Source organism: Marmota monax, unplaced genomic scaffold (genome assembly GCF_021218885.2).
Source record: "Marmota monax isolate L192 unplaced genomic scaffold, Marmota_monax_Labrador192_F-V1.1 WCK01_AAM20220418_F8-fsc00132, whole genome shotgun sequence".
Taxonomy (NCBI): domain Eukaryota; kingdom Metazoa; phylum Chordata; class Mammalia; order Rodentia; family Sciuridae; genus Marmota; species Marmota monax.
In genome coordinates, this window is record NW_026695199.1 from 4,082,912 (window position 1) to 4,110,135 (window position 27,224).

Sequence of the window (27,224 nt, forward strand, 5' to 3'; positions counted from 1 at the left end):
TGTTTACTGTGGCTTGTTATGCAGCAGTGGACCAGATGAAAATTCCCAGGATTGAGAAAATACAGTAAGAAACAATACAAGAATTATTCACAATGCTCCTTTCATAAATTAAAAGCAAACACACACATAACAACTCTAGGTTTTTCAGTTACATGCATATCTGGATAACAAGAAAAATTATGGTTGCTCCTATAGTTGAATAAAAACAACCAATAATAATTTAAGAGTTTTTGGAATTTAGATAGTGGAATTAACACACAAAAAGGATTATATGCCTAGGAAATACTTTTATAAGAAATAGTATATGTGTAAGAGTGAAACCTAGTTAAAGATTCTGAAGAAAAAATATTTAAAAATAAGAAAATCCACATTTTTAAAAAATATTCAACTCCTTTTGCTCAGAGTCCTCAGTAGGGAGATTCAAAAGACACCCTTCCCTTTCTGGGGAGACACCCCTTTCACTCTTTTTCACTCTTTTCCCTCCCTCTGTCTCTCCTTCCCTCCCTTCTAGCAAATAAATAAGAAAATGGTTTTGGAACCAGCTATATTTAGATTTAAATCTTGCTATATCACACACTAGAATTATTGTTTATGGCAAGTTAGTTAATATCTCTGATTCTTAGTTTATGTATAAAATTTGATTGGCAATATTCTCTCACACAGCTTTAAGTATCAATGAAACAAATGCATATGCTAAACACTGCTTGGCATTCAATGGACACATCTGTGATCTTCAATAATTATAGCTCAACAAGCCATTACTAAGTATCTACATTGCACAAAGAACATGTGAGTCTCTGGAAATAAAAATTTTAATAATTATGGCCTCTGTCCTTGAGTACTGCCACACACTAGTGGAGGATACTGAGACAATTATACTATCATAAATCACAAAGACTACTGTAAAAGACAGAGAAGAAATTTTCTGTGTAAATAGAACAGGAGACAAAAGAGTCCAGAGAAATCTTCATAGAAAAGGTGACAATTCAGTAATCTTCTCTAATAGGGACTCATCACTTCTATGTCCTTTTGTAAGGCTAGTTATACCCCAATCAAATCCTCACTGGTATTTCTCAAGTGACAATGAAGTCTTTAGTGAGGGGACCAATACATGGTTCTTATCATTTATAGCTCTAGTGATTACATCAAGGTAGTAAACAGAAAGATTTTTGGTTGCAAAATTCAAAGATTTTCTCTGAATGTTTTTGATAATCATTGATGATATTTATAATTGTGGCTTTCAATGTAGTGATATCCTTTACTTAACTTTTGATAGGTCTGAATAGGGCTTAGAATCTAGTTCAGTTCCAGCCTGCTAATTCCATGCATTTGTATACTAGGGTGTGATTGAAATTGAACTAGTGACATTCTTTTGCTTTGGCCTTTCAGGTGGCAGTGATGATTGAATGCTTTTTAGAATTTTGTTTCTTGTGTTATCTGGGATACACCTAAATGAATTTGCCAATTTAAATCAGAAATTGTGTAATGTTGGAAGTATTATATAAAACAATTTAGAATTTATTTGCCATCTGTAGAGCTACAAGATAGCATAAGAAAAGTATAGAATAATTTGGGCTTTCCTAAAACTTTTGTTTAGATTGTACCCTAATCTTGTTATCTTTTATTCCATCTTGGTTTAATAAACACTTTTGAAAAAAAAGGTGCTGTATTAAAAGATAGTGCCCTCAAATCTGAATAATGCTTCTTAGTAATTGTGAAAATCTCACAGAATTCAAATAGGATGAACTAGAGATTTTAAAAGGTTTTAATATTTCAGGAAACAAACAGCAGGGTGAACAGTGGTCATAGGTGGGGAAACACAGACCAAGTCCAGAAGAGATGAAAAATGGCTGTTATACTGAGGCTGAAATCACATACTTTGAGAAATAATTTTGGATTAATTTGACATTGAAGGCTTTGGGTATGTAGTAAATATGTGGATTTGAGACAGTGACAAGTCATTGAAAAAAGCTGGTAAGATAATAGATATGGTCAGGGGCACACTTGAGTTCACCATCACTTTCTGGTGATCTTTCTGTATTTAAATGTTATGATTTAGGATATCTTGGTGATACGGTAGGCCTGAAACTAGCAAGTTTTTGTAATGCCAAAGTCTAAAATCTTTCAGTATTAGCAGTGTAACCTTTTTAATACCAACAGGATAATTTTATACAACTTATTTTCCATTGGAAGCTCATTGCCTTAGTATAAGTAATAAATAGTCTTTAGTCACCTCAATTAAGAATTCTTGTGAGGTGTCTTAAATTTATTTTGCTTATACTACTTATACTTATTTATAAATGATAATAATTTTTTGTGTGTATGTATTCTCCTTCAAACATTAGAATGAAGTTCCATGAAGGCAAGGTTAGTATTTCATTTATACTTGTGCGTATATAACATATAATATTAGGCTTGTCATAAATATCCATATATTTTGATGAACAAATTAATGGCACCTAGCAGTCTCTAGGTCTACCCTCAGTATACTGATCAACTTCCATGATGTAATGTACAAATCTTCCTCCTCAAATATTTAATAGATAGTTATAGTAACATATTTAATCCTACCAACAACACTAAGATATACATAATAGTATTGTCCATAATTTTTTAAAAAATGTGATACATAGGGTTATTTAGTAAATTTTCTAAGTTTTCATAGCTAGGATTTAAATCAAACATTCTGATATATAAATCTTTGTTCTTTTCAATGATGGGTACACTATTATTTGAAACTGAGAACTACAGTAAACTAGTAAGCTAAATAAGAAAAAAGTATTTTGGCTTTAATGAATAGGAAGAAAAACTCACTAATATTCTTTACATTTTTTGTTCTGGCTTTATCCAATCATGATTGGTCCTGAGGGTAATAGGTGGAGTCTTCATGCAACTGCCTACCTTAATTGTTCCCAGAGGGGTTGATAGAGGTGTCCTTACCTTCTGAAGCAGTGAGCTGCCGACAGGATCCATGTGTTACTGATCAGGGTGCCTCCACAGTGGTGGACATTATTGAGTTCAAGACTGACTTGCCATGGCCAGTCACCTTCCTCAGCTAGTGTACCTCCAATGATTCTTTCTTCAGACAGTGTTATTAGATCTGGCCGGGCCCCACATTCTAAGAGCAAAGATTGTTAATGAGCTGGGAAGAACATGATTCATTTACATTTGGGATTTTGCTGCAGAGCTTTTCCATTACTTATGACTTTGTCTTTTGTGGATTTCTCCCCAGGATATGCTAGATTTTAAAAAAGCAGGATCAACATGCTATTATCTTTAGAGTACATGTATGACTATTCTTGCCTATTGATTACATTCTAGAGAACATTTCTAGACATTGGGTTTCAATTCTGGAGCAACTTCAAAATTGTCTAGAATGCTTCATGAATGGTAAGGGTTAGGATTGGTCAGTGACGGATATGACAGCTCAGGATAAAACTCCTGGGAAATTCCCTTCTTCTTCATAAATTGCTACGCATAGTGTGGTTTTCAGACCTGTAGCATGAATATCCCCTAGGAACTTGTTAGAAATACTGACTTCCAGATCCACATCAGGGAACAATTCAGAAAGTACATATTGATGAGAGATACACATTTAAGTTGGAAGAAAACTGACTCATCAAACAACTTTCTGAGTGGTATTACAGTTTTATCATTGGAGGTTGCAATACATCTCCAGACCTGATTGTATAACTGGGTGTACCCTTGAAAGGGCACATGCTGTAGGGCCACAGAATAGGCCTTAGGGTGAGTGAACATTTCTAGTATGTAGTATACAGGTTTATTTAAATGTCTTAAAAAGCCCGCAAATGCTCTCATTGCCAGAGCTGAAATGGGCTGAGGTAGGCTATTCACATAATTCCTCTCAATTTCTGTGCTTTGTTTTCTCTTATTAATCTATTACCAAGCAATTAGAGGTAAACTGCCACCTATTTCTATATTGCTAGACTGGCTGTTAAGTAGTGCCCTGCTTGAATAGGTATTTTTTTTCTTGAAAATTTCCCAAATAGAGGACTAGATTTCCATTAAGAATATGTATGGAACTTAGGTTCCTGTGCTGCATCCTTCTAATAAATTCCCTAGTGAATTATGAAGATACATTTTTATTCAGAATAATCAAGAACTATAGTGAAGTTTAAAAATCCCTAGAGAGGTGGTATCACTTTATGAAATTTGTTAAGTATCTGAGAAAGGCCAGTGATCCAGGTACATTTAACTAATTTCTAGCTATATTCTGTAAGCAAGAGAAATAAACAGTATTTTTCTAGGGATTATATCTCTGCTATCCTAGCTTGAAAGTATGGAGGATGGTGTTGAAACATATGACTTTCCCTTCAGAAGGTTAAGGACCCAAAACTGACAAGATTTTTCATAATTTTTTCTATTATGGCTATGATTGACCTGAATCCACAACAGAGCAAGCTATCTGGTAGTTAGGAAAAGCTACATAAATGATGTCATCAAACATAATTTGCAAGTTTGCAGAAATGCCACCAAAGAATTGGGTAGTAAAAGCTTCCTAAAACTGCCAAGAAAATTTTCATAAGGTCAACCTGAGTACTGAGTGGTGGTACTCCACTGCTACTTCATTAATTTTTTTTCTAAAAGGAGAAATAGCTCAAACATCACTCCATGGGTCAGTTGGATCAGCAGTGTCTTGTTTCAACAAAAAACCAATGGAATGAATTCAAAATAAAGGTACCACCTGTATAGATACCATCTTGGCAAAGAGCATAACAGACTTGCACTTTTACTCCTTATATTTTAGCAAAACATATTTATAAAAGAATTTCAAAGCTTACCTTGAGTGAAAAAATTTTCTGTATCGTGGTCAGTAATTGCTAGTGTTTAAAAAAAAAGAATGAGACTAAGATCAACAAAATACAAGATAAAAATAATTCCCATCTTAATTTCTTAAAGTGTATATACGGACAAAAAGAATCAGAACCACTGGGAGGATTTGCTGAAATCCTGATTCCTAGGCTCCATCCTCATCAGCTGAAAGAATCTCTGAATCATGGGTCCTAGAAGTCTCTGTTTTTACAACTTTCCTGAATTATTAAGCACACTAACGTTTGTGCTAAAATGTTTCATCAAATACTTCATATTTCCTTGCTCTCAAGTCACTCATTTTAACTGAAAAATCAGAACATAACTTAGTCATTGGAATATAATATAAAAAATGTTGTAGTAGAAGTTCATTTATTCAAATATTCTTATAAGGACATATTGGTATAGACATATATTGCTCTACTGATACTATTCTAAGTGCTGCAGATTAAACAGTGAACAAATAACAGGGGTCTGCTCATATGTTATTTACATACAGAAATTAATCAAATAATTATTCAAATGAATTCAAAACCAAAGGAAAAGGAGAAAATAGAGATTAACTAATGTTACCAAATAAACACATAAGTTGTCACGGAGGAGGAAATGACATTTGAGTTGGAGGAAATAACATTTGTACAGTATTTTGAAAACCTAGAAGGGATTTGTCAAGTAGATAAGTGGGAGAAGATACTCCACATGGAAGACATAGTGGGCATAATTGCATGGAGGTATAGGATGTTTGTGGTGTAATAAAGTCAGCAGAGTTATTACATGTGTTGCATGCAGGGGGATGGTGTTGAGCTGGGAAAGAAAACTATAATGGTATCAGATAGTGAAGGCCCCTACATAAACTACAGGACAGTTTCCCCTACATGTCCAGTGGTCATATCAAACTTAATGTGACCAAATTTTATCCAAAATTTGCTTCTTATGTTACATTTGCTCCTTTAGTAAATGACACCACTTCCACTGGCAGCTAGAAAATATTTCAAATTCTCACTTTCTCATCATACTCACATTTTATTGGTCTCCATGTTCTGTACCTTCTAATAACTGCCATTTGAATTATCCTGAGTCTCCTTATCACCTCTCCTTTTAAAAAATTTTTGGTGGTATTAGAGATTGAACCTAGGGGCACTGAGATACATCCCAAGTTTTTATTTAATATTTTGAGACAGGGCTAAGTTGCTCAGGTTGACCAACTTGTGATTCTCCTGCCTTAGCCTTCTGAGTATCTTTCCTATCTTTTTGTTACTACTTTTGTTCATGCTTTCATCATTTGATACTAGTAATAATAACCTTCAAACTGCAATTCTCCACTACCACTTTTGTGCTTTTTCAATTTATCCACCTGTCCAGATTGACCATTTCTAAAAATGTATGTTGGATCAAATCCCCCTATACTTTCAAAGTTCTAAAACTGGATTTTCATGTTCTCTAAAACCAAGTTATGAAATGGGAGCTCATAACCCACTTGAATCAAAGTGTGAAATATGATATATCAAGAACTATGTAATGTTTTTGAACAACCAACAATAAAAAATTAAAAAAAAAATAAAAAAAAATAAAACCAAGTTATGCAGTTATTTCCATCTAGAAGTGTTACGGGGTTTAGGTATCATGTTTGCTTTGAAAGCTTCAGTGGAGCCACATCATCCTTTTTGGAAGCAGGAAATAAATAAAGCTGTATATTCTTCATTATTTGAATAACAGTGACTTAGGTTTTAACCCTGACTGCCACATGCTAAACATATGACCCTGAGCAATTATACATCCTTTCTAAGTGGGGATATTATAAGTGTCTATGGGATATGGATGTTGTGTGGATTAAATTAAGGAAATGCTATTTAATATTTCAAAACCAAATTCCATCCACTCTTCTTGATGAATCATTTGCTGAGAAATACCAAGAACTCTAGTCTCGTTGTTTTCTGAATTTTGGCAGCAGTCACTGTTGTTTGGTCCTTGGGTGCTTGGTCATATGTTCTCTTGATTGTCAAGTCTGCTATTTTGACTGCTATCTTGCTTTGGATGTCTTTTGCTTCAACTGTATTATGGGGTCTTGGGGGTAGAAATAACCATTGTATCCTCACATTATGTAACATAATGCTAAACAATGAACAAACACTTGGGAAGTGATTTTGAAAGAATTTCTTCATGTGTCAGAACAGAAGTAATATTCAGTTGCTTAAGTAACCCGTGGTGCTTGGGCATCAGGAGGCAGAACACAGACCATGGAGTTGGAGCTGTGTCTTTGAATTCTTTCCTATGTGGTTAACTCTTTAGTTGCAGGCAGAAGAGAAGAGAGTCCATAGTGGGGAATGGAGACATTTGGAGAACTTGGGGAACAATCACTGTCTAATTGTTTACCAACAAACTGGAAAGCATTCTAATACTTTAACAACTAGTACTGCTGTAGCTAGTACAGGCTGCATACTAGCCCAGTGTGAGATCCATGAAAATCCTTTTAATTTTGAGTTCCTTTTGAGGAAATCAAGGCTACTTAAGCTAGTAGTAAAAGGCAAAGTTGGTGGGGTATCCTTTATTAAGTAATTCATTTCTTTCAGTCATTCAACAGTTGCTTATTGAATAACTATTCTATACTAGATACTGGGTGGTAGAAGAACAGCAAAAGTGAACAAAGCAGAACAGTTCTTGCCTTTAGGAAACTTAAGGAATAGAATGGATCCAAACAAAAATCATACAGATGGTTACATAAATTAATATATCTATTGTGAAAGACAGCCTAGAGATGGCTCAGAATCTTAGAAATAGAAACTACCTACTATGTGATTCAGCTATCCCACTACTGGGTATATATCCAAAGAAAATGAAATCAGTTGTTAAAGTAACATCTGTACATCATGTTTACTGAAGCACTGTTCACTATAGCAAAGATGTGGAATCAATGTAGGTATATATCAACAGATGAATGTGAAAAAGTGTGGTATATAAACACAGTAGAATATTATTCACCCATAAAAATGAAATTCTGTCATTTGTAGCAGTATGGACAGAACCAAAGGATGTTATTTTAAGTGAAATTAAGTCAGGCACAGAAAGATACTGCATATTCTCACTTATTTGTGGAAGTTCAAAAGTTGACTTCAAAAGAATAATGATTACCAGGTCCTGGAAAGGATGTCAGGGAGAGAGAGAGAGAGAGAGAGAGAGAGAGAGAGAGAGAGAGAGAGAGAAAGAAATGATAGACAATGGGTTCAGGGATGGAGCTGGATAAGAGAAATAATTTCTAAAGTTCTATAGCATTGTAGGACAACTATGTTGACAATTGAATATTTCAAAATAGCTAATGGGGTTTTAAATGTCCCTGATACAAAGAAATATCATGTCTGAGGTGATAGATATGCCAGTTACCCTGATCTAATCATTGTACATTATATGTATATACTAAAATGCCAATGTACCTCGTACGTATGTGTAATTACTGTTTGTCAATTAAAAATAAAAATGCATTTTTTAAAATCAGGGATTGAACTCAGAGGCACTTGACCACTGAGCCACATTCTCAGCCCTATTTTGTATTTTATTTAGAGACAGGGTCTCACTGAGTTGCTTAGTGCCTCACTTTGGCTTTGAACTTGTGATCCTCCTGCCTCAGTCTCCCAAGCCACTGGGATTAAAAATACATTTTTTTTTAAAAAGAAGCATTATCACAATTTCCTTATGTAGCCCTGAAACATCAGGACAAGCTTCCATTTTACAAAGTAGAAAACTGAAACTGAAAATCTTAGATTCTTTAAAATTAGTTGCTGTTCAAACATTGCCTTAAAGGATCAACCTAAGCAATTTCAGCAAGATAGTGAATTTATATAATACCAAGTTTGCTTTCTTACCTTGTTTTATTATATACAAGTCTCAAACAGAATGGAAAAAGGCATGTTGGAACAAATTAAAATATATTGCCCTCATATGAACACTAGAAAAGAGATCTCCCATGTTGAAATTATTCCATTTAAAAAGAAAATAGTATGTTTTAAGATAAAAAAATCATTGAAAAGTAAAAAAAATAGAATGTTTATATTAGAAAGGTATATACTATATATAGTTAGCTTTTAATATATTGTTTTTATAAAGTTAATAATTTTAAAGAAAGAAAAGCCAGCCTCTGCTTTAAATAGAGATTTAAATTTGAATTAGTAAACTTCAGAGATATATTGAAATAAAATGGTATAAAAAATGGTACTTGCATGTTATCCCAGTTGAAGGATTTATTTCCAAGTTTCCAGAGTTATTCTGCATTTGTTGTAAAATAGCCTGAACTCTGCCTTTCATTGATCCTCCATTGTTACCTCTAGTGCATCGAAATTTCATGACAACATCTGCTATCACACCACCACTACCATTTGGCCTGTAAACCATAAAGATATTTTTAAATGGATAATTATTATATTGATACTGCTTATATATTTTTCTCGATTGAACTTTTTTAAAGAATTCACTTGAGGAATTTGCCTTTAGAACAGTTACATAATGGTATTTGAATAAGTAATAATAGATCAAAATTCTGTTCCCCAAAATTCAATTTCAATGCACAGTACACTATACCCACCACAGTATAGCAGGCTTTGAAGTTGGAATGTCATAGCCTTTTACTGTATGACTTTTGATAAGTTACTTAAGTTTCTTAAGCTTTCTGTATCTATGACTTCTCATACATAAAACAGTTATGCACAAAGTTTGGGGAAAAGTACATACCATATCCTAAGTGCATTGTAATGTTAGCTATTATTAGACTTTAGCAATCTGAAAAAACCCCTCATCTCCTTAAGCAAATATCTACTTAAACAAACTTACAAACAGGAGACTTTCAAGATTATGTGACAGAGAAGTTTAATTTAACTTTTTTGGAATTTAGACCTATTCATCTGTTATAGCATCAAATTTTAACTTTTATAGTCATATGTTAAGATTTTATAGCCCATTTCAATTAGCCAAGGATACTTCATTCCTAGAAATGAAACTTGATATCTTTGTTAAAGGTTCTGATTATCTAAAACCTAGATAAATTGCACATTATGTTAGTTACCATATTAATTACCACATAAACTATGACCTCCACTTGACTTTGTCAAAATTTCTACCTCAAACAAGAGTGTATGGGAGACACTGCTACAAAGCCTCACTAATATTTGATATAATCAGGCTATAATTTAATTCGTACAATTAAATGAGTTAAAATGATATTCTTTAGTTTTACTTTTATAGTAGTAAATCACATAGGTTCTAGAATCAAAACTGGCTAAATTCAAATCCCAATGCTAATTTCCATTAGCTCTCGAATCACTAGCAAGTTACTTAATTTCTTCATGCCTCAGTTTCCTCTGATAATCAAAGTGCTTCTTTGGTAGAGTAATAATGAAGATCAAATAAATTAATTGATACAAAACAGCCTTTTTTGAATATTTATTTATAATTTTCATCATTCATTAAAGATCCCTCATCCTTGAGTAACAAATTCTTATTTTTTTTCCTATTGTTTCTTGGTCTTTTTCTTATTTATTTAATTATTAGTATAGATACCAATAATTTGTCCACTTCCTCAGTTGCAAACATATTCTCCTTGTATATAATGTATCTTTACACTTTCTTCTCTTTTCTTCTCCCTCTTCATCTTCCTCTCCCTCTCTCTCTCTCTCTCTCTCTCTGGTACCAAGGATTGAACCCGGGGATGCTTAACAACTGAGTCACATTCCCAGCACTTTTTGTATTTTATTTAGAGACAGGGTCTCACTGAGTTTTTATTTAGGGCTTCACTAAATTGCCGAGGCTAGCTTTGAACTTGAAATCCTCCTACCTCAACCTCCCCAGCTGTTGGAATTATAGATGTGCAGCCACCATACCTGGCTACACTTTCTTTTTAGTATCCTTTGTTAGGGAAAATCAATTCTAAAATGTCTTATTTAAAAAATCCTTTTATTCTCCCATATTTTCTTGTTAAAATTTTAAGTTTTTAATATTAATATTCAGGTTTTAAGCTTATGTATGTATGAGCTAGAGATTTTATTTTTTTATATGAACCATTTTCTTTCAGGTTTGTGTCTGCACTTCTGTGATACTTTGTTTACATAGGTCTGTGAGTCTGGATGATTCATTCTGTTCCTTCCTATTAAACTTAATAATTATGTTCATAAAATCCACTGCTATGAATTTGTTTGCTTCTCCTTGTTTAATATATTTTGAGGACATATTATTAGGTGCCTATATGCTTAGAAGAATTTTATCTTCCTTATGAACTATTTTTTTTTGTCTAAACATTTTACTTTATCCCTAGTTAATTTTTTTTTCATTTTAAAATTTCAAGTCTGATATTAGTATGGCTACATTGGCTTTCTTGTGGTTATTATTTGCTTAATATAAATGTAAGTCTGTTGAATGTTCTAGTATACATCACTTAATATTCATATTTTAAAATTTTGGGATATTAATGATTTTCTTCATCTTCATGTGAGCTTAACTTGCATTTGAAATGAAAATCGTAATACTTTATCTAACATTTCCAGTTATTGTATATGGAAAGGGTTTTTTAAAAAAATATTTACTTTCATGTTGCTAGACAAGAAAGTTGTAATTATATGTTCAGTGTCACTGCTTCATCCAAACTTAAATATTAATGAGAATGGCAACTCTGAACCCCAGTCACAGCTAATATTGAAAGAGAACAGAAACTTGTAATAGAAGTAAGCACAAGAAGGTGCTTATTTAATATTTGAGTGTAAATATTAAATTAGTTCCTGGAGTTAATAGTAATTTGGAATTGGCAACTAAGATGGGATGGGGAAACCAAGAGGCATATGAAAGCATCAAACCAACTTTGCCTAAAGCACTTTGAAGAATACTTTATCAACTAATTAAGTTGAAGATATTCCAAACTAAAGATCTAGAAATTACACTTTTAGATATATATTCCTGATGAACCTTCTCATATGTAAATGTGTAAAGAATGCTTATTGTAGGGTTGTTTAGAATGTCCAAAGATTTAAAAAGTTAATACACATTGAACGTTGAGTGAATAAATAAACTGTGGATGTTCACTCAATAACATAATAAAATATCCTACACCTTGCTCCTATTTACTCCATCATAGCCACAATCCTTTCTGTTTGTTGATGACCTCATACACATTCTCACATCAAGTACTTGCTGGTTTCTTTGCCTGGAATGCTTTTTTTCCCCTTATATTTGCAATGCTTATTTTTGTCAGAGAAGACTTTCCTGTTCATCTCCTATTAAAAACAAACATATAAAAACAAAACAAACAACAACAACAACAACAAAAACCAACAAAAACCAACCTTCCTGTCTATCTCTAATCCTTATCTCCTTATCCTTTATTTTTCTTCATGATGAATATCACATCTGGTGTGTGTGTGTGTGTGTGTGTGTGTGTGTGTGTTTACTTTGTACCAGGGATTGAACCAGGGCACTTAACCACTGAGCCACATCCTCAGCCCTTATTTTTTAATTTTTAACTTTTGGACAGAATCTCATTAAGTTGCTTAAAGCATTGCTAAGTTTCTGAGGCTGGCTTTGAACCTGCCATCCTACTACTTTAGCCTCCTGAGCTTCTGGAATTACAGATGTGCACCATCTTTCCCTGCTCAAACTGGCCAATCTTAAACCTGATTATCCTACCTCACTGTTCCTTCATTCAGAAACCTTAGCAGAGGCTTTTGCTTACTATTGCTCCTCTCTCCTCTGCCTCCTGACTGACCTCTGCTTCCCATGTGCCCTTCCAACCCTCAATCAAGTATGGCATGTCCATTCCTCTTGGAAACTGTGAATAATAAATTTTTCAATGGTAATTGTTTCCTGAGTTTTTGGTATTATTTATTCCAAATTTTCTGTCAACATACTGTATTTTAAAGCAGAAGATAAAGTGGTGTGTGTGTGAAGGGGAATATGTATGCATTAAAGTTTCAGGTACAGGAAGACAGATTTTACAAAGATCTAGAGGTAAGCAAAAGTGAAGAACTGAAAGAAGTTTAGTGGGGCCAGTGAATAAAGAACAAGGAGAGTAATGAAAGACATCCCTGGATATGGAGATGAGAAAAGAAGTCAGATAAAGGAAGGTTTAATAAACTTATTGAAATGTATGTATATAACATATGTGTGTGTTTATCTCACATATATGTGTGTTTGTATATCTCACATATATATATGTATCAGGATGCATATATATTACATATACTATAAATTGATATGTCCATACATATAAAGAATACATATATCTTTAATATAGATATATAATGTGTGTATGTGTATATATATATATATATATATATATAGTTATATTTATATGTATAAAATCTCATATATAATATGGGTGAAGAGTTGCCATTAGGAGGGCTTTAACTCTGGGTATAGGATGTTTGAATTTTTGTTTTAAAAAATCTTTCTCTCTGTTACATGGAGTGTGGAGTGGAGTAAGACTGTAGGGTTGGAGGTACCTCATACTCCAGGAGTAAAATGGATGATAGAAGTGTATTTGAAGAAGAGTTACAGATCTGGGAGATAGTCAGGAAATAGAACTTTTAAGGATTAAATGATGAGATATGTGGGTTTAAGAGAGAGGTAGGAATTAAAGATGAGTCCTTGATTTCTTTCTTGAGCAACTAGGTTGATGGTGATGTCATCGACGGAGATAGGCATCGCTAGAAGAATAGCATATCTGAGGAGTGAAGATAGGTTCAGGTTTGGATACATTCAAGTTGAGTTGTCTGTAAGATATTCATGTTATAGTATCAAGAGATGACTCTGTGTGTCTAGAGATGAAAGAGGACTGGCCCAGAGACAGAACTTTGAGGCAAATAAACATAGTTGGTTATAAAGCCATTGAAAAGAGAGAATGTGAACTGAGAAGATGCATGGCTCACAGTATACTTGCTGCTCAATAATATTTGAGGAATGTACAGAGAAAGGACAAGAGGTGGCAAAGGAAATTGAGCAGCTAGAGAAGTAAGAGGAGAATCGAGGCTGTGTAGGGTCATAGGAACCAAGGGATGACATTATGGATAGGCAGCAGTGCCAAATACTGTTGAGAGGTGCAAGAGGAGTGCTAATATGGTTTATTTGTATTTTGTACTTTGGCTGTCTTTGTTGAATTTGGCAAGAGCAGTGTGTATTCTGTGGTGTCATCAAGAACAAAATTGCAGTAGATTGAATAGTAAGTGTGAAATTAACAAAGGAGAGGAAATTCACATGGTTGATTTAGTCATATAAGTTTTGAGGGCTTAAACAGTTGAGCATTAATAACTGGTACAGATGCTTTTACAACAATGTACTAGGGTGAATATGCAGTGAAATGATTATGCTTTTGGAAAATACCCTTCCCACAGACTTTTAACTCCCAGGAGTTAAAGAAGTAGGAACAGTCTGTGGGAAGGGTATTTTCCAAAATACCTAGAGCTATGTGCTTAATTTTTATAAATGAGTTCTTGAGAAGAACAGTATAAGTTCTCTGCCTATCAAAGAACTTTTGTATATTATTTGAAGGACTGAGTAATGTGTACATTTAAGATGTTTTGGGTAGGGTCAGTCAATCAGGTTGACTATATTAGTTGGAGGAGAGGATCAACCTAATAATATCACATGGACATGTACATATTTAACTAAGACAGGAACTGTAAAAACCTAGCACACATACTCCTGCTCGTATTAGTCCATGACAGAAATGTCATAGATTTGGCTGCAACATCCTTTTATTACAGCATTCCAGCCAGATGAAATTAAAAAGCCACTTCTGATGTTGGTTATCATCCAGAACTGAAGCAGTATGCACCTCCAGGAGACATATTTTACGTAAACTGCATTGTAAATGCCATCTGGATTCAGATGACTCTACTCTAGTACCTTTATTCCAAGTTTCCCTGCATCTTTTCTTCCTTCTCCATTAAGAACTGAAGTCATTTGGTACTCATATTAGTAGCAAAATAAGCCATATAAGATATTTTTGAAATTTTTAAAAGTTGTCCAGGATTATATTTTCATATTGTTACAGTAAACTTCATGAGCATGCCATTTATTATCTGTGGTATGAACAAAAGTCAAATGTGACAAATTTCATTTATGCTTATATAGTTTTTGTTATAGTTTCACTCACCTCAGTTTGACAACATGAGCTCTCATGAACTGATTTCTTAAATTTGACTCTCGCAATGTTTTAGCAATCTGTAGAAATACAAGGAAAAAATACTTTCTATAATTACATTTCTTTCTTTCTTTTCTCCCAACCTTCAATGTAGAACTTAAGTTAATGAGGAATAGAGGCCTAAATTTTCAATTGAGTTTACTTCAGTTTAATCACAAAAGCATGGGATTGATTCAGGCAGGCTCTATAACCTTTTAATGTATTGTGCTTTTCTTCCTCTATTAATCAGAGATGATAGTGACAGCATGTGTCTTTACTAGACCTCATCCAAATTGCATCAGATATTTTACTTTATGAGAGCTTGTTTTGTGACTTGGCAAATGTTTTTTTGAATTTTTAAAATTTTTTATTTGTTTTAATTAGTTATATGTGAAAGTAGAGTGCACTTATATACTTTGATATATTATACATAGATGGAATATAATTTCTCATTTTTCTGAGTATATACATATTGTAGAATCACATTGGTCATACAGTCACATACATGCATAAAGTAATAATATCTGTTTCATTCTACTATCTTTCTTATCCCCACATTCCCTGCCTTCCCCTCTTTCACTTCCCTTTACCTAATCTAAGGTAATGCTATTCTTTTTTTTTTTTTTTTGTATTACAATTCTTAACACACATATATACCTCAATTTTTGTATCTTTGTATATAAAGTATGTTGACACCCAATTCAAGTCTTCATACATGTACTTTGTACAATGATGTCCATCACATTCCACCATCCTTGCTAATCCCATGTTCCCTCTCTTTCCCTCCCACCCCTCTTCCCTATCTAGAATTCATCTATTCCTCCCAATCCCACTATGGGTCAACCTCCTTATATCAGAGAAAACATTTGGTATTTGTTTTTTTTGGGATTGGCTGACTTCACTTAGCATTATCTTCTCTAAGGGACTTGGCAGATGTTTCTAAGGGTATTGGTGTAACAGCCAAATTAACACTAGAGAAGTTCACTCGTACAAGTTACCATGTGTGATACCCAACAGCTATTTCTAAAATGGATAAAACTAGATTAAAGCAGATTAAATGAGTAGCAATGGAAAGCCTGAAGAGAATGGGAAAAGAAGCAAAGGACAGTCTTTTCCTTGTCATTTCTGATTTATGACTAAGCTCAAGAGGTTATTTTTAGCATTATTTGGTAATTTTTTGACCTAATCATAACTATTTCCCTGAGTCATTGCTCAGTCCTAGAAATGATGAGCTGTCTTGGAATATAAAATTTAGCCTTACAGTCAAGGAAGAGTGCTACTATAACTGATATAGTTCTACTGTGTTGCAGGATCAGCTGTAGTTTTATAATGGAGAGTGGATTACTTAAGCTTGTATTGTGAGTAGTACCCTGATGGAAATGGACATGAAAATGTAAAGATGGGAGAATTAAGTAGTATTCTGAATATTACATTTAGCCAGGATTTGAAGCCACCTCTTCAAAAGTTTATGCAACTTCTATTATATCACAATGTATCTTACTTTGAATCCATTCCTATCAGTGGATTGATATCAGACCAATCAGTTGTTTGAAAAGATAATTTTTTTTTCTCAAAGAGACCTTGAATATTCTTAAGAACAATGAAATGATTGACTTTATTAAAATAATTCAAGTTCCTTTTTTAAAATTCAAGTAATACTAGCAAGCAGTAGGAAAAAAAACAAAACAAAAATCACTCCAAATTCTATCACCTAGAATTAACTATTGATGTCATTCTTTGCTTTATATTCCAGTTATCTAAATAGAAGGATGTATTTTAATATTTTTAGTAATGTGGTATGTTACAGGTGGTACTTTAATAAAAGGATTTAAATTTAATTTTACTTGACTTTAATGAATATAAAAAACTGAAATAAAGCTGAAGCAATAGCTAAAATTTAAACAAATATTTCTTATTGTTATATTTTAATTCATAATTGGACATTGCACAGGCAAGTTTCTACTGGATTAAAGTGTAAAAGATCCACTTTAATTATGACATATTCATTGTATGGAAAACATTATAAGACATTTAGTGATGCTTAAGATAATAAACATTAAAAATCCATTAGTTGGTTGACATGAATGTCCAAACAAAGGAAGAGATGAGATTACATATTTCACAGAGTAGATGAAAATTTTGTTATTGACTTTATCTTTGGAACTTATTAAATGATTGCTAGAAAATCAATGAGTTGATACTTGAAAAGTATACCAGTGGAATAGTAGAAAGGGCAATAGATGAAAACAGTTTGATTTAGCTTGCTAAAGAACTTTAATGAAATGAGTAACTATTTTTTTCCTTTCAGTTTCTCCATCTGTAAAAGGAATGTAGTCAAAAGTAAAAATGATTTATGTATATACAGTTGGACTGTTGCAACTCAGAGAGACTATTGTATCTACTTTTAGTAAGCTTGACATTCAATCTTTGTACATTTTCCCTCCTTCCAAATGTATTAATCTATTCAAATGAATTACTTTCCACACTCATTTGATTTTTTTGTAATTTTTTATTGTTGGTTATTCAAAACATTACATAGTTCTTGATATATCATATTTCACCCTTTGATTCAAGTGGGTTATGAGCTACCATTTTTACCCCATATACAGATTGCAGAATCACATCAGTTACACATCCATTGATTTACATATTGCCATACTAGTGTCTGTTGTGTTCTGCTGCCTTTCCTATCCTCTACTATCCCCCCCTCCCCTCTTCTCTCTCTGCCCCCTCTACTGTCATTCATTTGTCCCCCTTGTATTATTTTTCCCTTTCCCCTCACTTCCTCTTGTATGTACTTTTGTATAACCCTGAGGGTCTCCTTCCATTTCCATGCAATTTCCCTTCTCTCTCCCTTTCCCTCCCACCTCTCATCCCTGTTTAATGTTAATCTTCTTCTCATGCTCTTCAACCCTACTCTGTTCTTAGTTACTCTCCTTATATCAAAGAAGACATTTGGCATTTGTTTTTTAGGGATTGGCTAGCTTCACTTAGCATAATCTGCTCTAATGCCATCCATTTCCCTGCAAATTCTATGATTTTGTCATTTTTTAATGCAGAGTAATACTCCATTGTGTATAAATGCCACTTTTTTTTTTATCCATTCGTCTATTGAAGGGCATCTAGGTTGGTTCCACAGTCTTGCTATTGTGAATTGTGCTGCTATGAACATCGATGTAGCAGTGTCCCTGTAGCATGCTCTTTTTAGGTCTTTAGGGAATAGACCGAGAAGGGGAATAGCTGGGTCAAATGGTGGCTCCATTCCCAGCTTTCCAAGAAATCTCCATACTGCTTTCCAAATTGGCTGCACCAATTTGCAGTACTCATTTGATTTTGTAACCTATATTGTTGACCTTTTTTATTACATTGGGGAAAAACCAAATAAACAATGAAAAAAGGAAGACCTGTTTTATATTTTCTTCCTGATTGAGGGTGATAATACTATTCTTGTATTCTAAGGTAGTCTAGAATCCTCAACCTCAGTAATATTCTTAGTCAATAAGGATTAGTTAGTTATGGATTAAGTAAATTCTAACAAAGTGAATATCATTAAATTTGTTAGCAGAGCAAGTCATATAAAGGGGGAAAACTACACACAGATTTTTGGCACGTTTTTCATCTTCAGAGAGAAAAAAAAAACTTATTAGCTGCCTGTAAATGTGTCAGATAAATCACCCTCTTCCAAGCTTTGTTACTTGATACTTACAGTTTTTCGTGTTGATTACAAGCTGAATAATAGTAATAATGTTTTTGCGATCTTATTTACTTTCTACTTCTTTATTTTAAACTTTAATCAGAAGATCTAGAAATCTTGTTTTCAAGGAAAAGATGGAAGATATATTGTTATATGGTTATATGATCTATTACTCTACTAGTTTCAGTTTTTTTTGTGTGTGTGCCAGGGATTGAACTCAAGGTCACTTAATCACTGAGCCATATTCCCAGCCATTTTTATTTTTATTTTTTTATTTTGAGATAGGGTCTCACTAGGTTGCTTATAGCCTCATTAAGTTGCTGACACTGGCTTTGAACCTGCGATCCTCCTGCCTCATCCTCTTGGTTAGCTTTATCATTGCTGTAACCAAAACACCTGACAAGAACAACTTAGAGGAAGAAAATTTATTTGGGGTTCATGGTTACAGAGGATTCAGCTCATAGATGGCTGACTCCATTTCTATGGGGCAAGGAGAGACAGCACATCACAGTGGAAAGGACCCAACTGAGGAAAGATACTTATCTCATGGTGAGGTCAGGAAGTAGAGAGAGAGAGCAGGGGGATGGGGCTGCAGGAAAGTTGCACCCTTCCAGGGCACACTTCCATCAATCCATCTCCTCCAGCCATGTCCATCTGACTACCCACCTGACTAAAGCTGTCACCTCATCAGTCAATTCAAACTAGAATGGACTGATTAACTTACAGCTCTTATAATCTAGTCATTTTACCTCTGAATATTCCTGTGTTCAAAGGAGATTCAGGAGGACACCTCATGTTCAAAACATAATATTTTAATCATGCACTCCTATGGGTAAAACATTTTATCCATGAATTGCCAAAGTATTTGTACAGTATAAATTTTTAAATTATATACATGTAATAATAATGTATTATGAATAATGTACTTTATAAAACATAAAGTTAGAAATAATAGAGGGTAACTTATAAACAATAGGTATTTAATTCCACTTTTAAAGATAATATTTTTATGGTTATGATATTACTAGACAGGGTTTATAAAAATGATTCGAAGATCTGATTAGAGTTTACATTTAATTTTTGATTTTAAGTGCTGAAAACATTTTCACATAGTTAATGTGGTCCAAATGTATGACATTTATGACTGCCAGAACTTAATAAACCATGACCCTAAGTTGTCATTCTCACCCATCATATAACGGTTGTTGAAATTAAGCATCAGGCTTTCCATTTTCTCTATTACTAATTAGTTATTCTTGCAAATCAAATGAAATATGTTATATTTCATATATTTTTTAAGAAATATGTTCAAAACCCTTGAAACATGATATTTTAATTATTTCTCAATTTTTATGTGTGCTTGAGAGTTTTTATAGGATAGCATACTTCACATAATTCCAGCACAGCAAAAGAATACCCTGTCACCTAATGATGGGTACAATGCTAGGCATGTTTTCAAAGGTTTTTCTTCATGGTGATGGGTGGGTTATTTGGAATGATTGAAGTGTTTTAAGGATGAATCCTAGGTTTCAGGTTGAGATAACAGAATAAAAAGCATTATAATTAATTGTAAAAGGGATTGTTGGAAAAGTTTAGGATGGAGTGGAATCATTATAAATTTGATTTGGGGCAAAATATATTTGAGGTGTTTTGAAATAATCATGGAAAGAAAGCAACCTAGAAATTTGGTGCAAAGCTCTGAAGAGCAGATAAAAGTCTAGGCTGTAGATAAAGTAAGTCATTTGTATGTAAGTTTTAAAGTAATGGACAGGGATTAGATAATCTAAAGGTAGAATATAGTGTGAGAGGAGGGGAGAGTGTAAATCAAACCCTTGAGGAATTTTACCATTTAATGGTAGTTAAGAGGATGATGAACAAAAAAGGGTATAGAGAAGGAATAGTGAGAGAGGCAGGGTAAGAAAAATAGGTGAATGAGTGACATGCATATCTCTCATAAAAAAATCACAAAATCATAGACTTTTTCAATGGGAATATACAGTAAAAATCATCTAGATCAACTATTTTATTGTACTAATGAAAAAAACAGAATAAGAAAGAGGGGCAAATTGCTCAATATAATAGAATAAAGACTACTATACAGCTCATTGTTACCACATTATCTATGGGACAAGGATAATTGTGACACTCATGTTACCATTGGGAAATGGTATGACCTTTGGATTTCAAGAGAAATTTTGAAATATTAAATGTATTATCAAGCCACAGTACTCTAAATAATCTAGTACTAGGTCAGCCAACAACTAATCAGTGGAAAAGAGTAGAATACAGAAAAAAGAAAGGAGGAATTGAACATTTGATAAAGGTGATATTATAGATAAATTAGTTGCTCTATGCAACACATTGTTTTGGGACCATCATCTAGTTATTTGTGGGGGGAAAGTTGAATCTCTACCTTAAAAATTCCAATGAATCAAAGATAAATTTTAATAGCTGAAATAATAAGGTACAGAAAGAAAACATAAATGAATTCTTAAAAAATATTTAGGGTGGAGAAAGTCATTCTTGCCACAAAAGAGAAAAATTATAAAGAGGATCGATAATTTGGGTCATATGAAAATTCAATCTTCTACTTGGCATAATAAGCTCTACCTTATAAACAAGACTTAAAATTATAGAAATACGTGTAACATGAATGACAGACAAATTTTAATAGTCAAAAAGATTTTTCTAGTTCATATTAAAAAACAAGGGCTCTATTAAAATTGGACAAGGTTATAATCAGTAATTCACAAAATTATAAAAATAATTTATTAGTATATAGAAACAGATTAAATCTCTGGTAATCAAATAAATGCAAACTAAAATAATTATGAAATATCATTTCTCACTTGTTGAACTAACTATAGTTAAAATAATTTATAACACCTCATATTAATACTGTGGGGAAATAAGCATACTTGATATTTATCTGCTGGTGGGGGTATAAACTTGGGAACTTCCAGAATCCAACACAGATATTAAAATAAATATTTTAATTACATATAGGAGGAGAACAGATAAACAGAAAAATTTCAAATATTCTTCAGATATTCAAAGCATAACTCTTCTGTCCTCTCTGTGGGCTGCTTGCTGAAAAGAGTATAATATGGAAATGGGAGGAATAACTATACTATGCAAACTTGACCAATACCACCTCAGCCAGTAATCAAGGTCGACAGTGCTAAATCAATTTAGTAATAATGAACGCCTTCAATATTAGGTAATGAAAATGACACTTTGTGTCCATAGTCTCCCTACCCAAAACCCAGAATCCCACCATATGGGAAAAAAATAGCAGAAAACCCAAATTGTGGGACTTTCTACCAAATACCTGACCACTTTTCAAATTCAAACTTTTCAAAATCAGGGAAAATCCTGAGAAACTGTTATAGATGATATGTCACTCATGACTTAAGAAAATGTGATTAGAACCAGTATATTAGCAATTTAACTTGGAGAAAGCATAGATAAACACATCTTTCACCATTCAACAGAGGAAAATATGCAGAGAATCAAGCAATTGAAATATACCTTAAAATGTTAGGTTTATTAATGATAATCGTACAATGGAATAAAGACAATATTCACATACCATAGATTCAATCTTTTCACTCAAACTCCTACATTCCTGTGTAGCTGGTGAACTTAACTGATCACTATATTCAACGTTTAGTATTTGAAAACTGCTATGGTAAAAGCAAGCTTTTTGATCTGAAAAAGAAAGAAAAAAAGGATTAATCTCACATAAGTATTCAAGTAGTTGAATCTTCATTTTATGCAGGATTATGGGAAGTTATATTATACAATTAAGATTTGCTTTACTTGAAAGATAGAAAACTATATATTTAATATATATGTACCTACAGTAAAATTGTTTTCTTTCAATATTTATAAAGATTGGCAAAGCTAGAACTGTGAAAGCTGTATTAATATCATAGCAGAATTATTATTTGAGACATTAAAATTGTTCAGAGTGCTGGGCTGGGGTTGTGCCTCAGCAGTAGAGTGCTCACCAAGCACATGCGAGGGCCTGGGTTCGATCCTCAGCACCACATAAAAATAAATAAATAAAAATAGAAAGGAGGAATTGAGCATTTGATAAAGGTGACATTATAGATAAATTAGTTGCTATATTAAAAAAATTGTTCAGAGTGCTATAGTTTTCATTCTTACTATAACTTAGTGAGCTTTGTGGCTTATTCATTTAAGAAATATTAAATATTTTAATATACTATTCATTTATTTCTATGGAAGAATTCAAATAACTGAATAGTTTAAAAGTTATGTAAAGGATCTGAAGTTGTGTCTTAATGGTAGAATGCTCTCCTAGCACATATTGAAGCACTGAGTTTGATCCTCAGCACCACATAAATGTAAATAAAATAAAAAAAGGTGCTGTGTCCATCTGTAACTAAAAAAAATTTTTAAAAAATTATTTCAAATAAAATTGCTTAATGGAATTAGTGATTTGACTTAATTTTTTTTGAAAAAGCTAGAAAATAAATCTTCTGACAGCATATCTAATCTGGTAATCCACTCTGAGCTGTTTTCATCAAAAAGGATCTTCCAGAATATATATTTGGCTGTGTTAAGACCAAGATCCCTAAAACACACCTGTACACAACTCAGAAACATCATGAATATGGACAAAACCCAAAATAATCTTTCTTAGAAAAAAATTATGCTTTATTTTTATCATTTATGTACATAACTTATGCAGAGAAGTGTTTGAGGAAAGAGTTGGAGATCCTATGGAGAGGGTGGTCTTTGTAACTGAGGGACAAGTCATTTTGACATTATAAATGATTACTGGGACATTATTTAAACAGGATTCACTAAAGTACCTCCTCTTTGTGTTCCAATGTTATAAGAGAATCTAATTAGGAGTGAAATTCAATTAATATAATTTGAAACTTGATGTCTTTTTCCTTCTTCTGTAATTATTCTTACTGATAGTTAACTCCAGGTGATTTGATAGCAAAATATAGTCAAAAGCAAAATTTAGCTATAGTCTTTATATTTGATCATGTAAAATTATACCATATTAATATTTTTCTCTAGTTTGGTAATTTTATTGCATCATTGTGAATTTTTCAGCCTTTGTATAGCTAAGGACTTTGACCTGTTTACATTAGGATATATGATAAATTATGTTCTCTCTTTTTCTCTCCAGACACACGCCACTTGGTACATTCATGCACAGTATTTAAATGATTTATCATAATTATGTCTAAAATAAAAATAAATAACCACAAAGAAATACTTAAGTGAAAAAAGATTATGATGCTTGCTATTGCATAGTAAAACTTGACACATTTTATATGTGAAAGCATCTGAAAGAATATTCATCAAGATTTTAAGGAAAGGTATTTGTGAATGAATAAACTATGTGTATTTCTTTTATTATTTTTCTAGTCCATGTTTTTTAATCTTATTGGTGATATAAAAATGTTAAAAAGAGAGAAACAAATGAAAAAAAGCACAGAATCTTTTTAAACTTTGGCATTACCCCTTTCTACTTCTCAACTGCAAATTCATCTACTGGTCTTCATAACTGTTTTGCTTACAAAAATCTGATTTTAAGAGATAGAGTGTGAATTAATAAATTCTTAGGTATATACAAATTTTAGCTAGTTAAACTTAAGGTTCATTACAATATTTAAGTTTTATGATTTTATTAAGAGGTTAAATGAGGAAGGCAATCATGGTATTAGCAAAAAACCAAAATGAACCAAATTTTAACATCAGAATAGTATGATGAGTTTCTTTTTTTCTTTGTCTAGAATGGTTCTTGCATGGGTAGCAATGTTTGATATACTAAAGATGTATTATTTGTATATTTAAAAAGACCCAAAAGGAGAAGAGATAAAATGCTTATTGAGAGGAAATATAGATATGAAAGTAGAGAAGCATTCTAAGATCACTTTGTATTAAGAAATAAAGTAATAACAAGAGAGATCAAATTTTTAATCTGAAAGTATATTTAATTATTTAGTCTGAAAAGTAATAGTCTCTGATACTTACTAAAAGCTAAAAAGTGAATAAGTAGACCTACGATCACTGCCAGGATCACCACCACTGCCACGATGATGAAACATACTATATATGGATTCAGGAATCTCGAATTTGATGGCGCCCATGCTGGTCTGAAGAGAAAGAGAAGAGGTCACTTGTTTCACTCAGAAAATCTATCATTTCCATGCTCATAATCTTCTGTCTTTCTCAGTCTCTTAGCTCCATTGATGGAAATATAGTCCTAGAAATGAACCTGAACTGAGCAAGGCTCTCTTTTAATGTTTTTTTTTTTCTTTCAAGGGGTTGTTGTTATTGTTTTCCTGCACAAAATTATTGACTAAGTAATTTGATGGAAACATGAGGAAATCTGAGCTGTGGTTTGGAGTTGCTTTCTGTAGAAATTTCTAACAATTGATATATTTCTCAAGAATAACTTATCATTGTCTTTTGCAGCAATGCTTTTCAAGAGAATGGATTAGATATTACTGTAGCAACCCTCCTCAACTGGGTACAATCTCTAGGAACATACTAAAGGGAAATAATTTTGAAAGGCAAGAAGGGTGGAGAAGAGGAAAGAAGTAGGGGTTGAGGGAGTAAGAACAGAAGCAATCCTCATTGTGATAATCATATTATTAAAAATGATAATGTGGGCAGAAACAAGGGGCTGGGATCCAGGAGAGTAGCCAGCACCTGAAATGGATTAGAATTGCTCCAACACCAGAGGATTTATGTGATTTACCATTTCCCCCCATTAATTTGTCAACAGCAGTATAGGTCAGTAGATTTGTAATAGTGTATTAGTACAGTATTTCATATTCTATTAAGTATATCAATCAGGAAGACCTTTTTCACTGCCTCACTCCCTCCACTACACAGAGAGTTACACATACTCCCACAGGGGAGGGCACAAGAGGAGTTGGCTGTGAATTTTGGTTCTCCTTGCCATTTATCTGAGACTGTGATTTTATTTTATTTTATTTTTTTTAGATCCTAGGGATTGAACCCATGGCCTTGCTCTGGTAGGCAAGTGCTCACTACTGAGCTACATTCCCAATACTTTTTTTTTTATTTGGAGATAGGGCCTCAGAAAGTTGCCCAGGCTGTCCTTGAATTTACAATCCTCCTGCCTCAGCCTTCCAAATAGCTGGGATTACAGGCATACACCACACCTGGGTACAATCCCTAGGAACATACTAAGGTTTATCTAAGACATTTTATCTAAGAAATGGAAACAATACCTACCTCTGTTTTGAAGATTAAATGAGGTTATATTAAATAAACATTAAAAAGTAAATATTTGTAGTTAAATAGGTTATTCACAAGGGTTTGAACACCTTGAAAGTAATGATGTTTTTCATGCTGGTCTTTGTGACACATTGTAGGGTACATGGCATATATAGGTGTTTTATAAATGTTTATAATATTTATAAATAATAGTTGCAAGTATTAACTTCCAGGTCTGTTCCAGATTTGAAAACCTTCACAGAAGGGCTGAAGTTATAGTTCAGTTGTACAGTGCTTGCCTAACATGTGTGAGGCACTGGGTTCGATTCTTAGCACCATATGTGAGTAAATAAAATAAAGGTTTGTCAACAACTAAAAAAATATTTTAAAAAAATCTTCACAGAGTTGGGAAGCAGTTTCATTTAATCAGATTCTAGTCAGACTTCCATTTTTTTCTGTTTTGTTTCACTAAAAATCTGATGTAAGATCAATAATTCCCAGGGCTGGGGTTGTGGCTCTGTAGTAGAGTGCTTAGTAGAGCATGTGGGAGGCACTGAGTGACATTCTCAGCTCCACATATAAACAAATAAATGAAATGAAGATCCATAAACAACTAAAAAAATGTTAAAAAAAATCAACAGTTTCCAGATATTAGGTTTTACAGGTTTCACTCCACATGGTGGAGTTTGGGCTCTAACCAATTCACAAACCAATGAGACCAGTAACTTTTCAGATTATTGGAAATACACATAAATATACCCACTTTCAATTTTGGTAAATAAGTACATTTAATTTTTTTATACTTTTGCTATATTTTATTTTGGGAATTTTTGAACATCAAGACAACTGAAAGATTTGAATACTAAACACCCTACAAGCATCATGTGGATTCTAAATTTACATATTACTAGGTTTTAATTAGCACATTTTAAGTCATAAAAACTGACCCTGTTCAAACATAATCATTTTATAAAAATACATTTAAATACATACAAAATAGGAAGGAAATAACCTAATAATAAAAAGAGATGAATAAAAAGCTTTATAATTTTTTTTACTATATTTATCTGTTTGTTTATTTTGCTATACTGGTGAAAACTTTCACTGACACTGATCACAAGAACAACATTTGGGAGAAAATCAGCACTTTGATATTTGCTAAATTTTTGAGCCTCAGTTTAGTTATCTGTTACTGCATGAGTTTGTGGTGCAGTTACATGTGATCACAAAAGCACAGTATATGAAATTAATGAATTCTGTAAATATTAGTTGCTGCTGAGTAGTGGCAGACAGAGTTGGAGGCAGGGGAAA

The 27,224-nt window shown here is 32.9% G+C and overlaps 1 protein-coding gene across 1 annotated transcript in view; it reads right to left on the reverse strand.

The window, feature by feature from the left end:
- The window catches only part of LOC124082245 (transmembrane protease serine 11D-like), a gene marked incomplete at its 5' end in the record, with an annotated part of 36,678 nt that extends 11,850 nt beyond the window's left edge, over positions 1-24,828 (reverse strand). The window contains 6 exons of the mRNA XM_046428719.1: positions 2,941-3,118; positions 4,803-4,841; positions 9,042-9,202; positions 14,954-15,021; positions 22,267-22,385; positions 24,699-24,828. Of these exons, the coding sequence (XP_046284675.1) occupies positions 2,941-3,118; positions 4,803-4,841; positions 9,042-9,202; positions 14,954-15,021; positions 22,267-22,385; positions 24,699-24,828 (695 nt within the window). The remainder of the gene's footprint in view (positions 1-2,940; positions 3,119-4,802; positions 4,842-9,041; positions 9,203-14,953; positions 15,022-22,266; positions 22,386-24,698) is intronic.
- Positions 24,829-27,224: the final 2,396 nt, after the last annotated feature.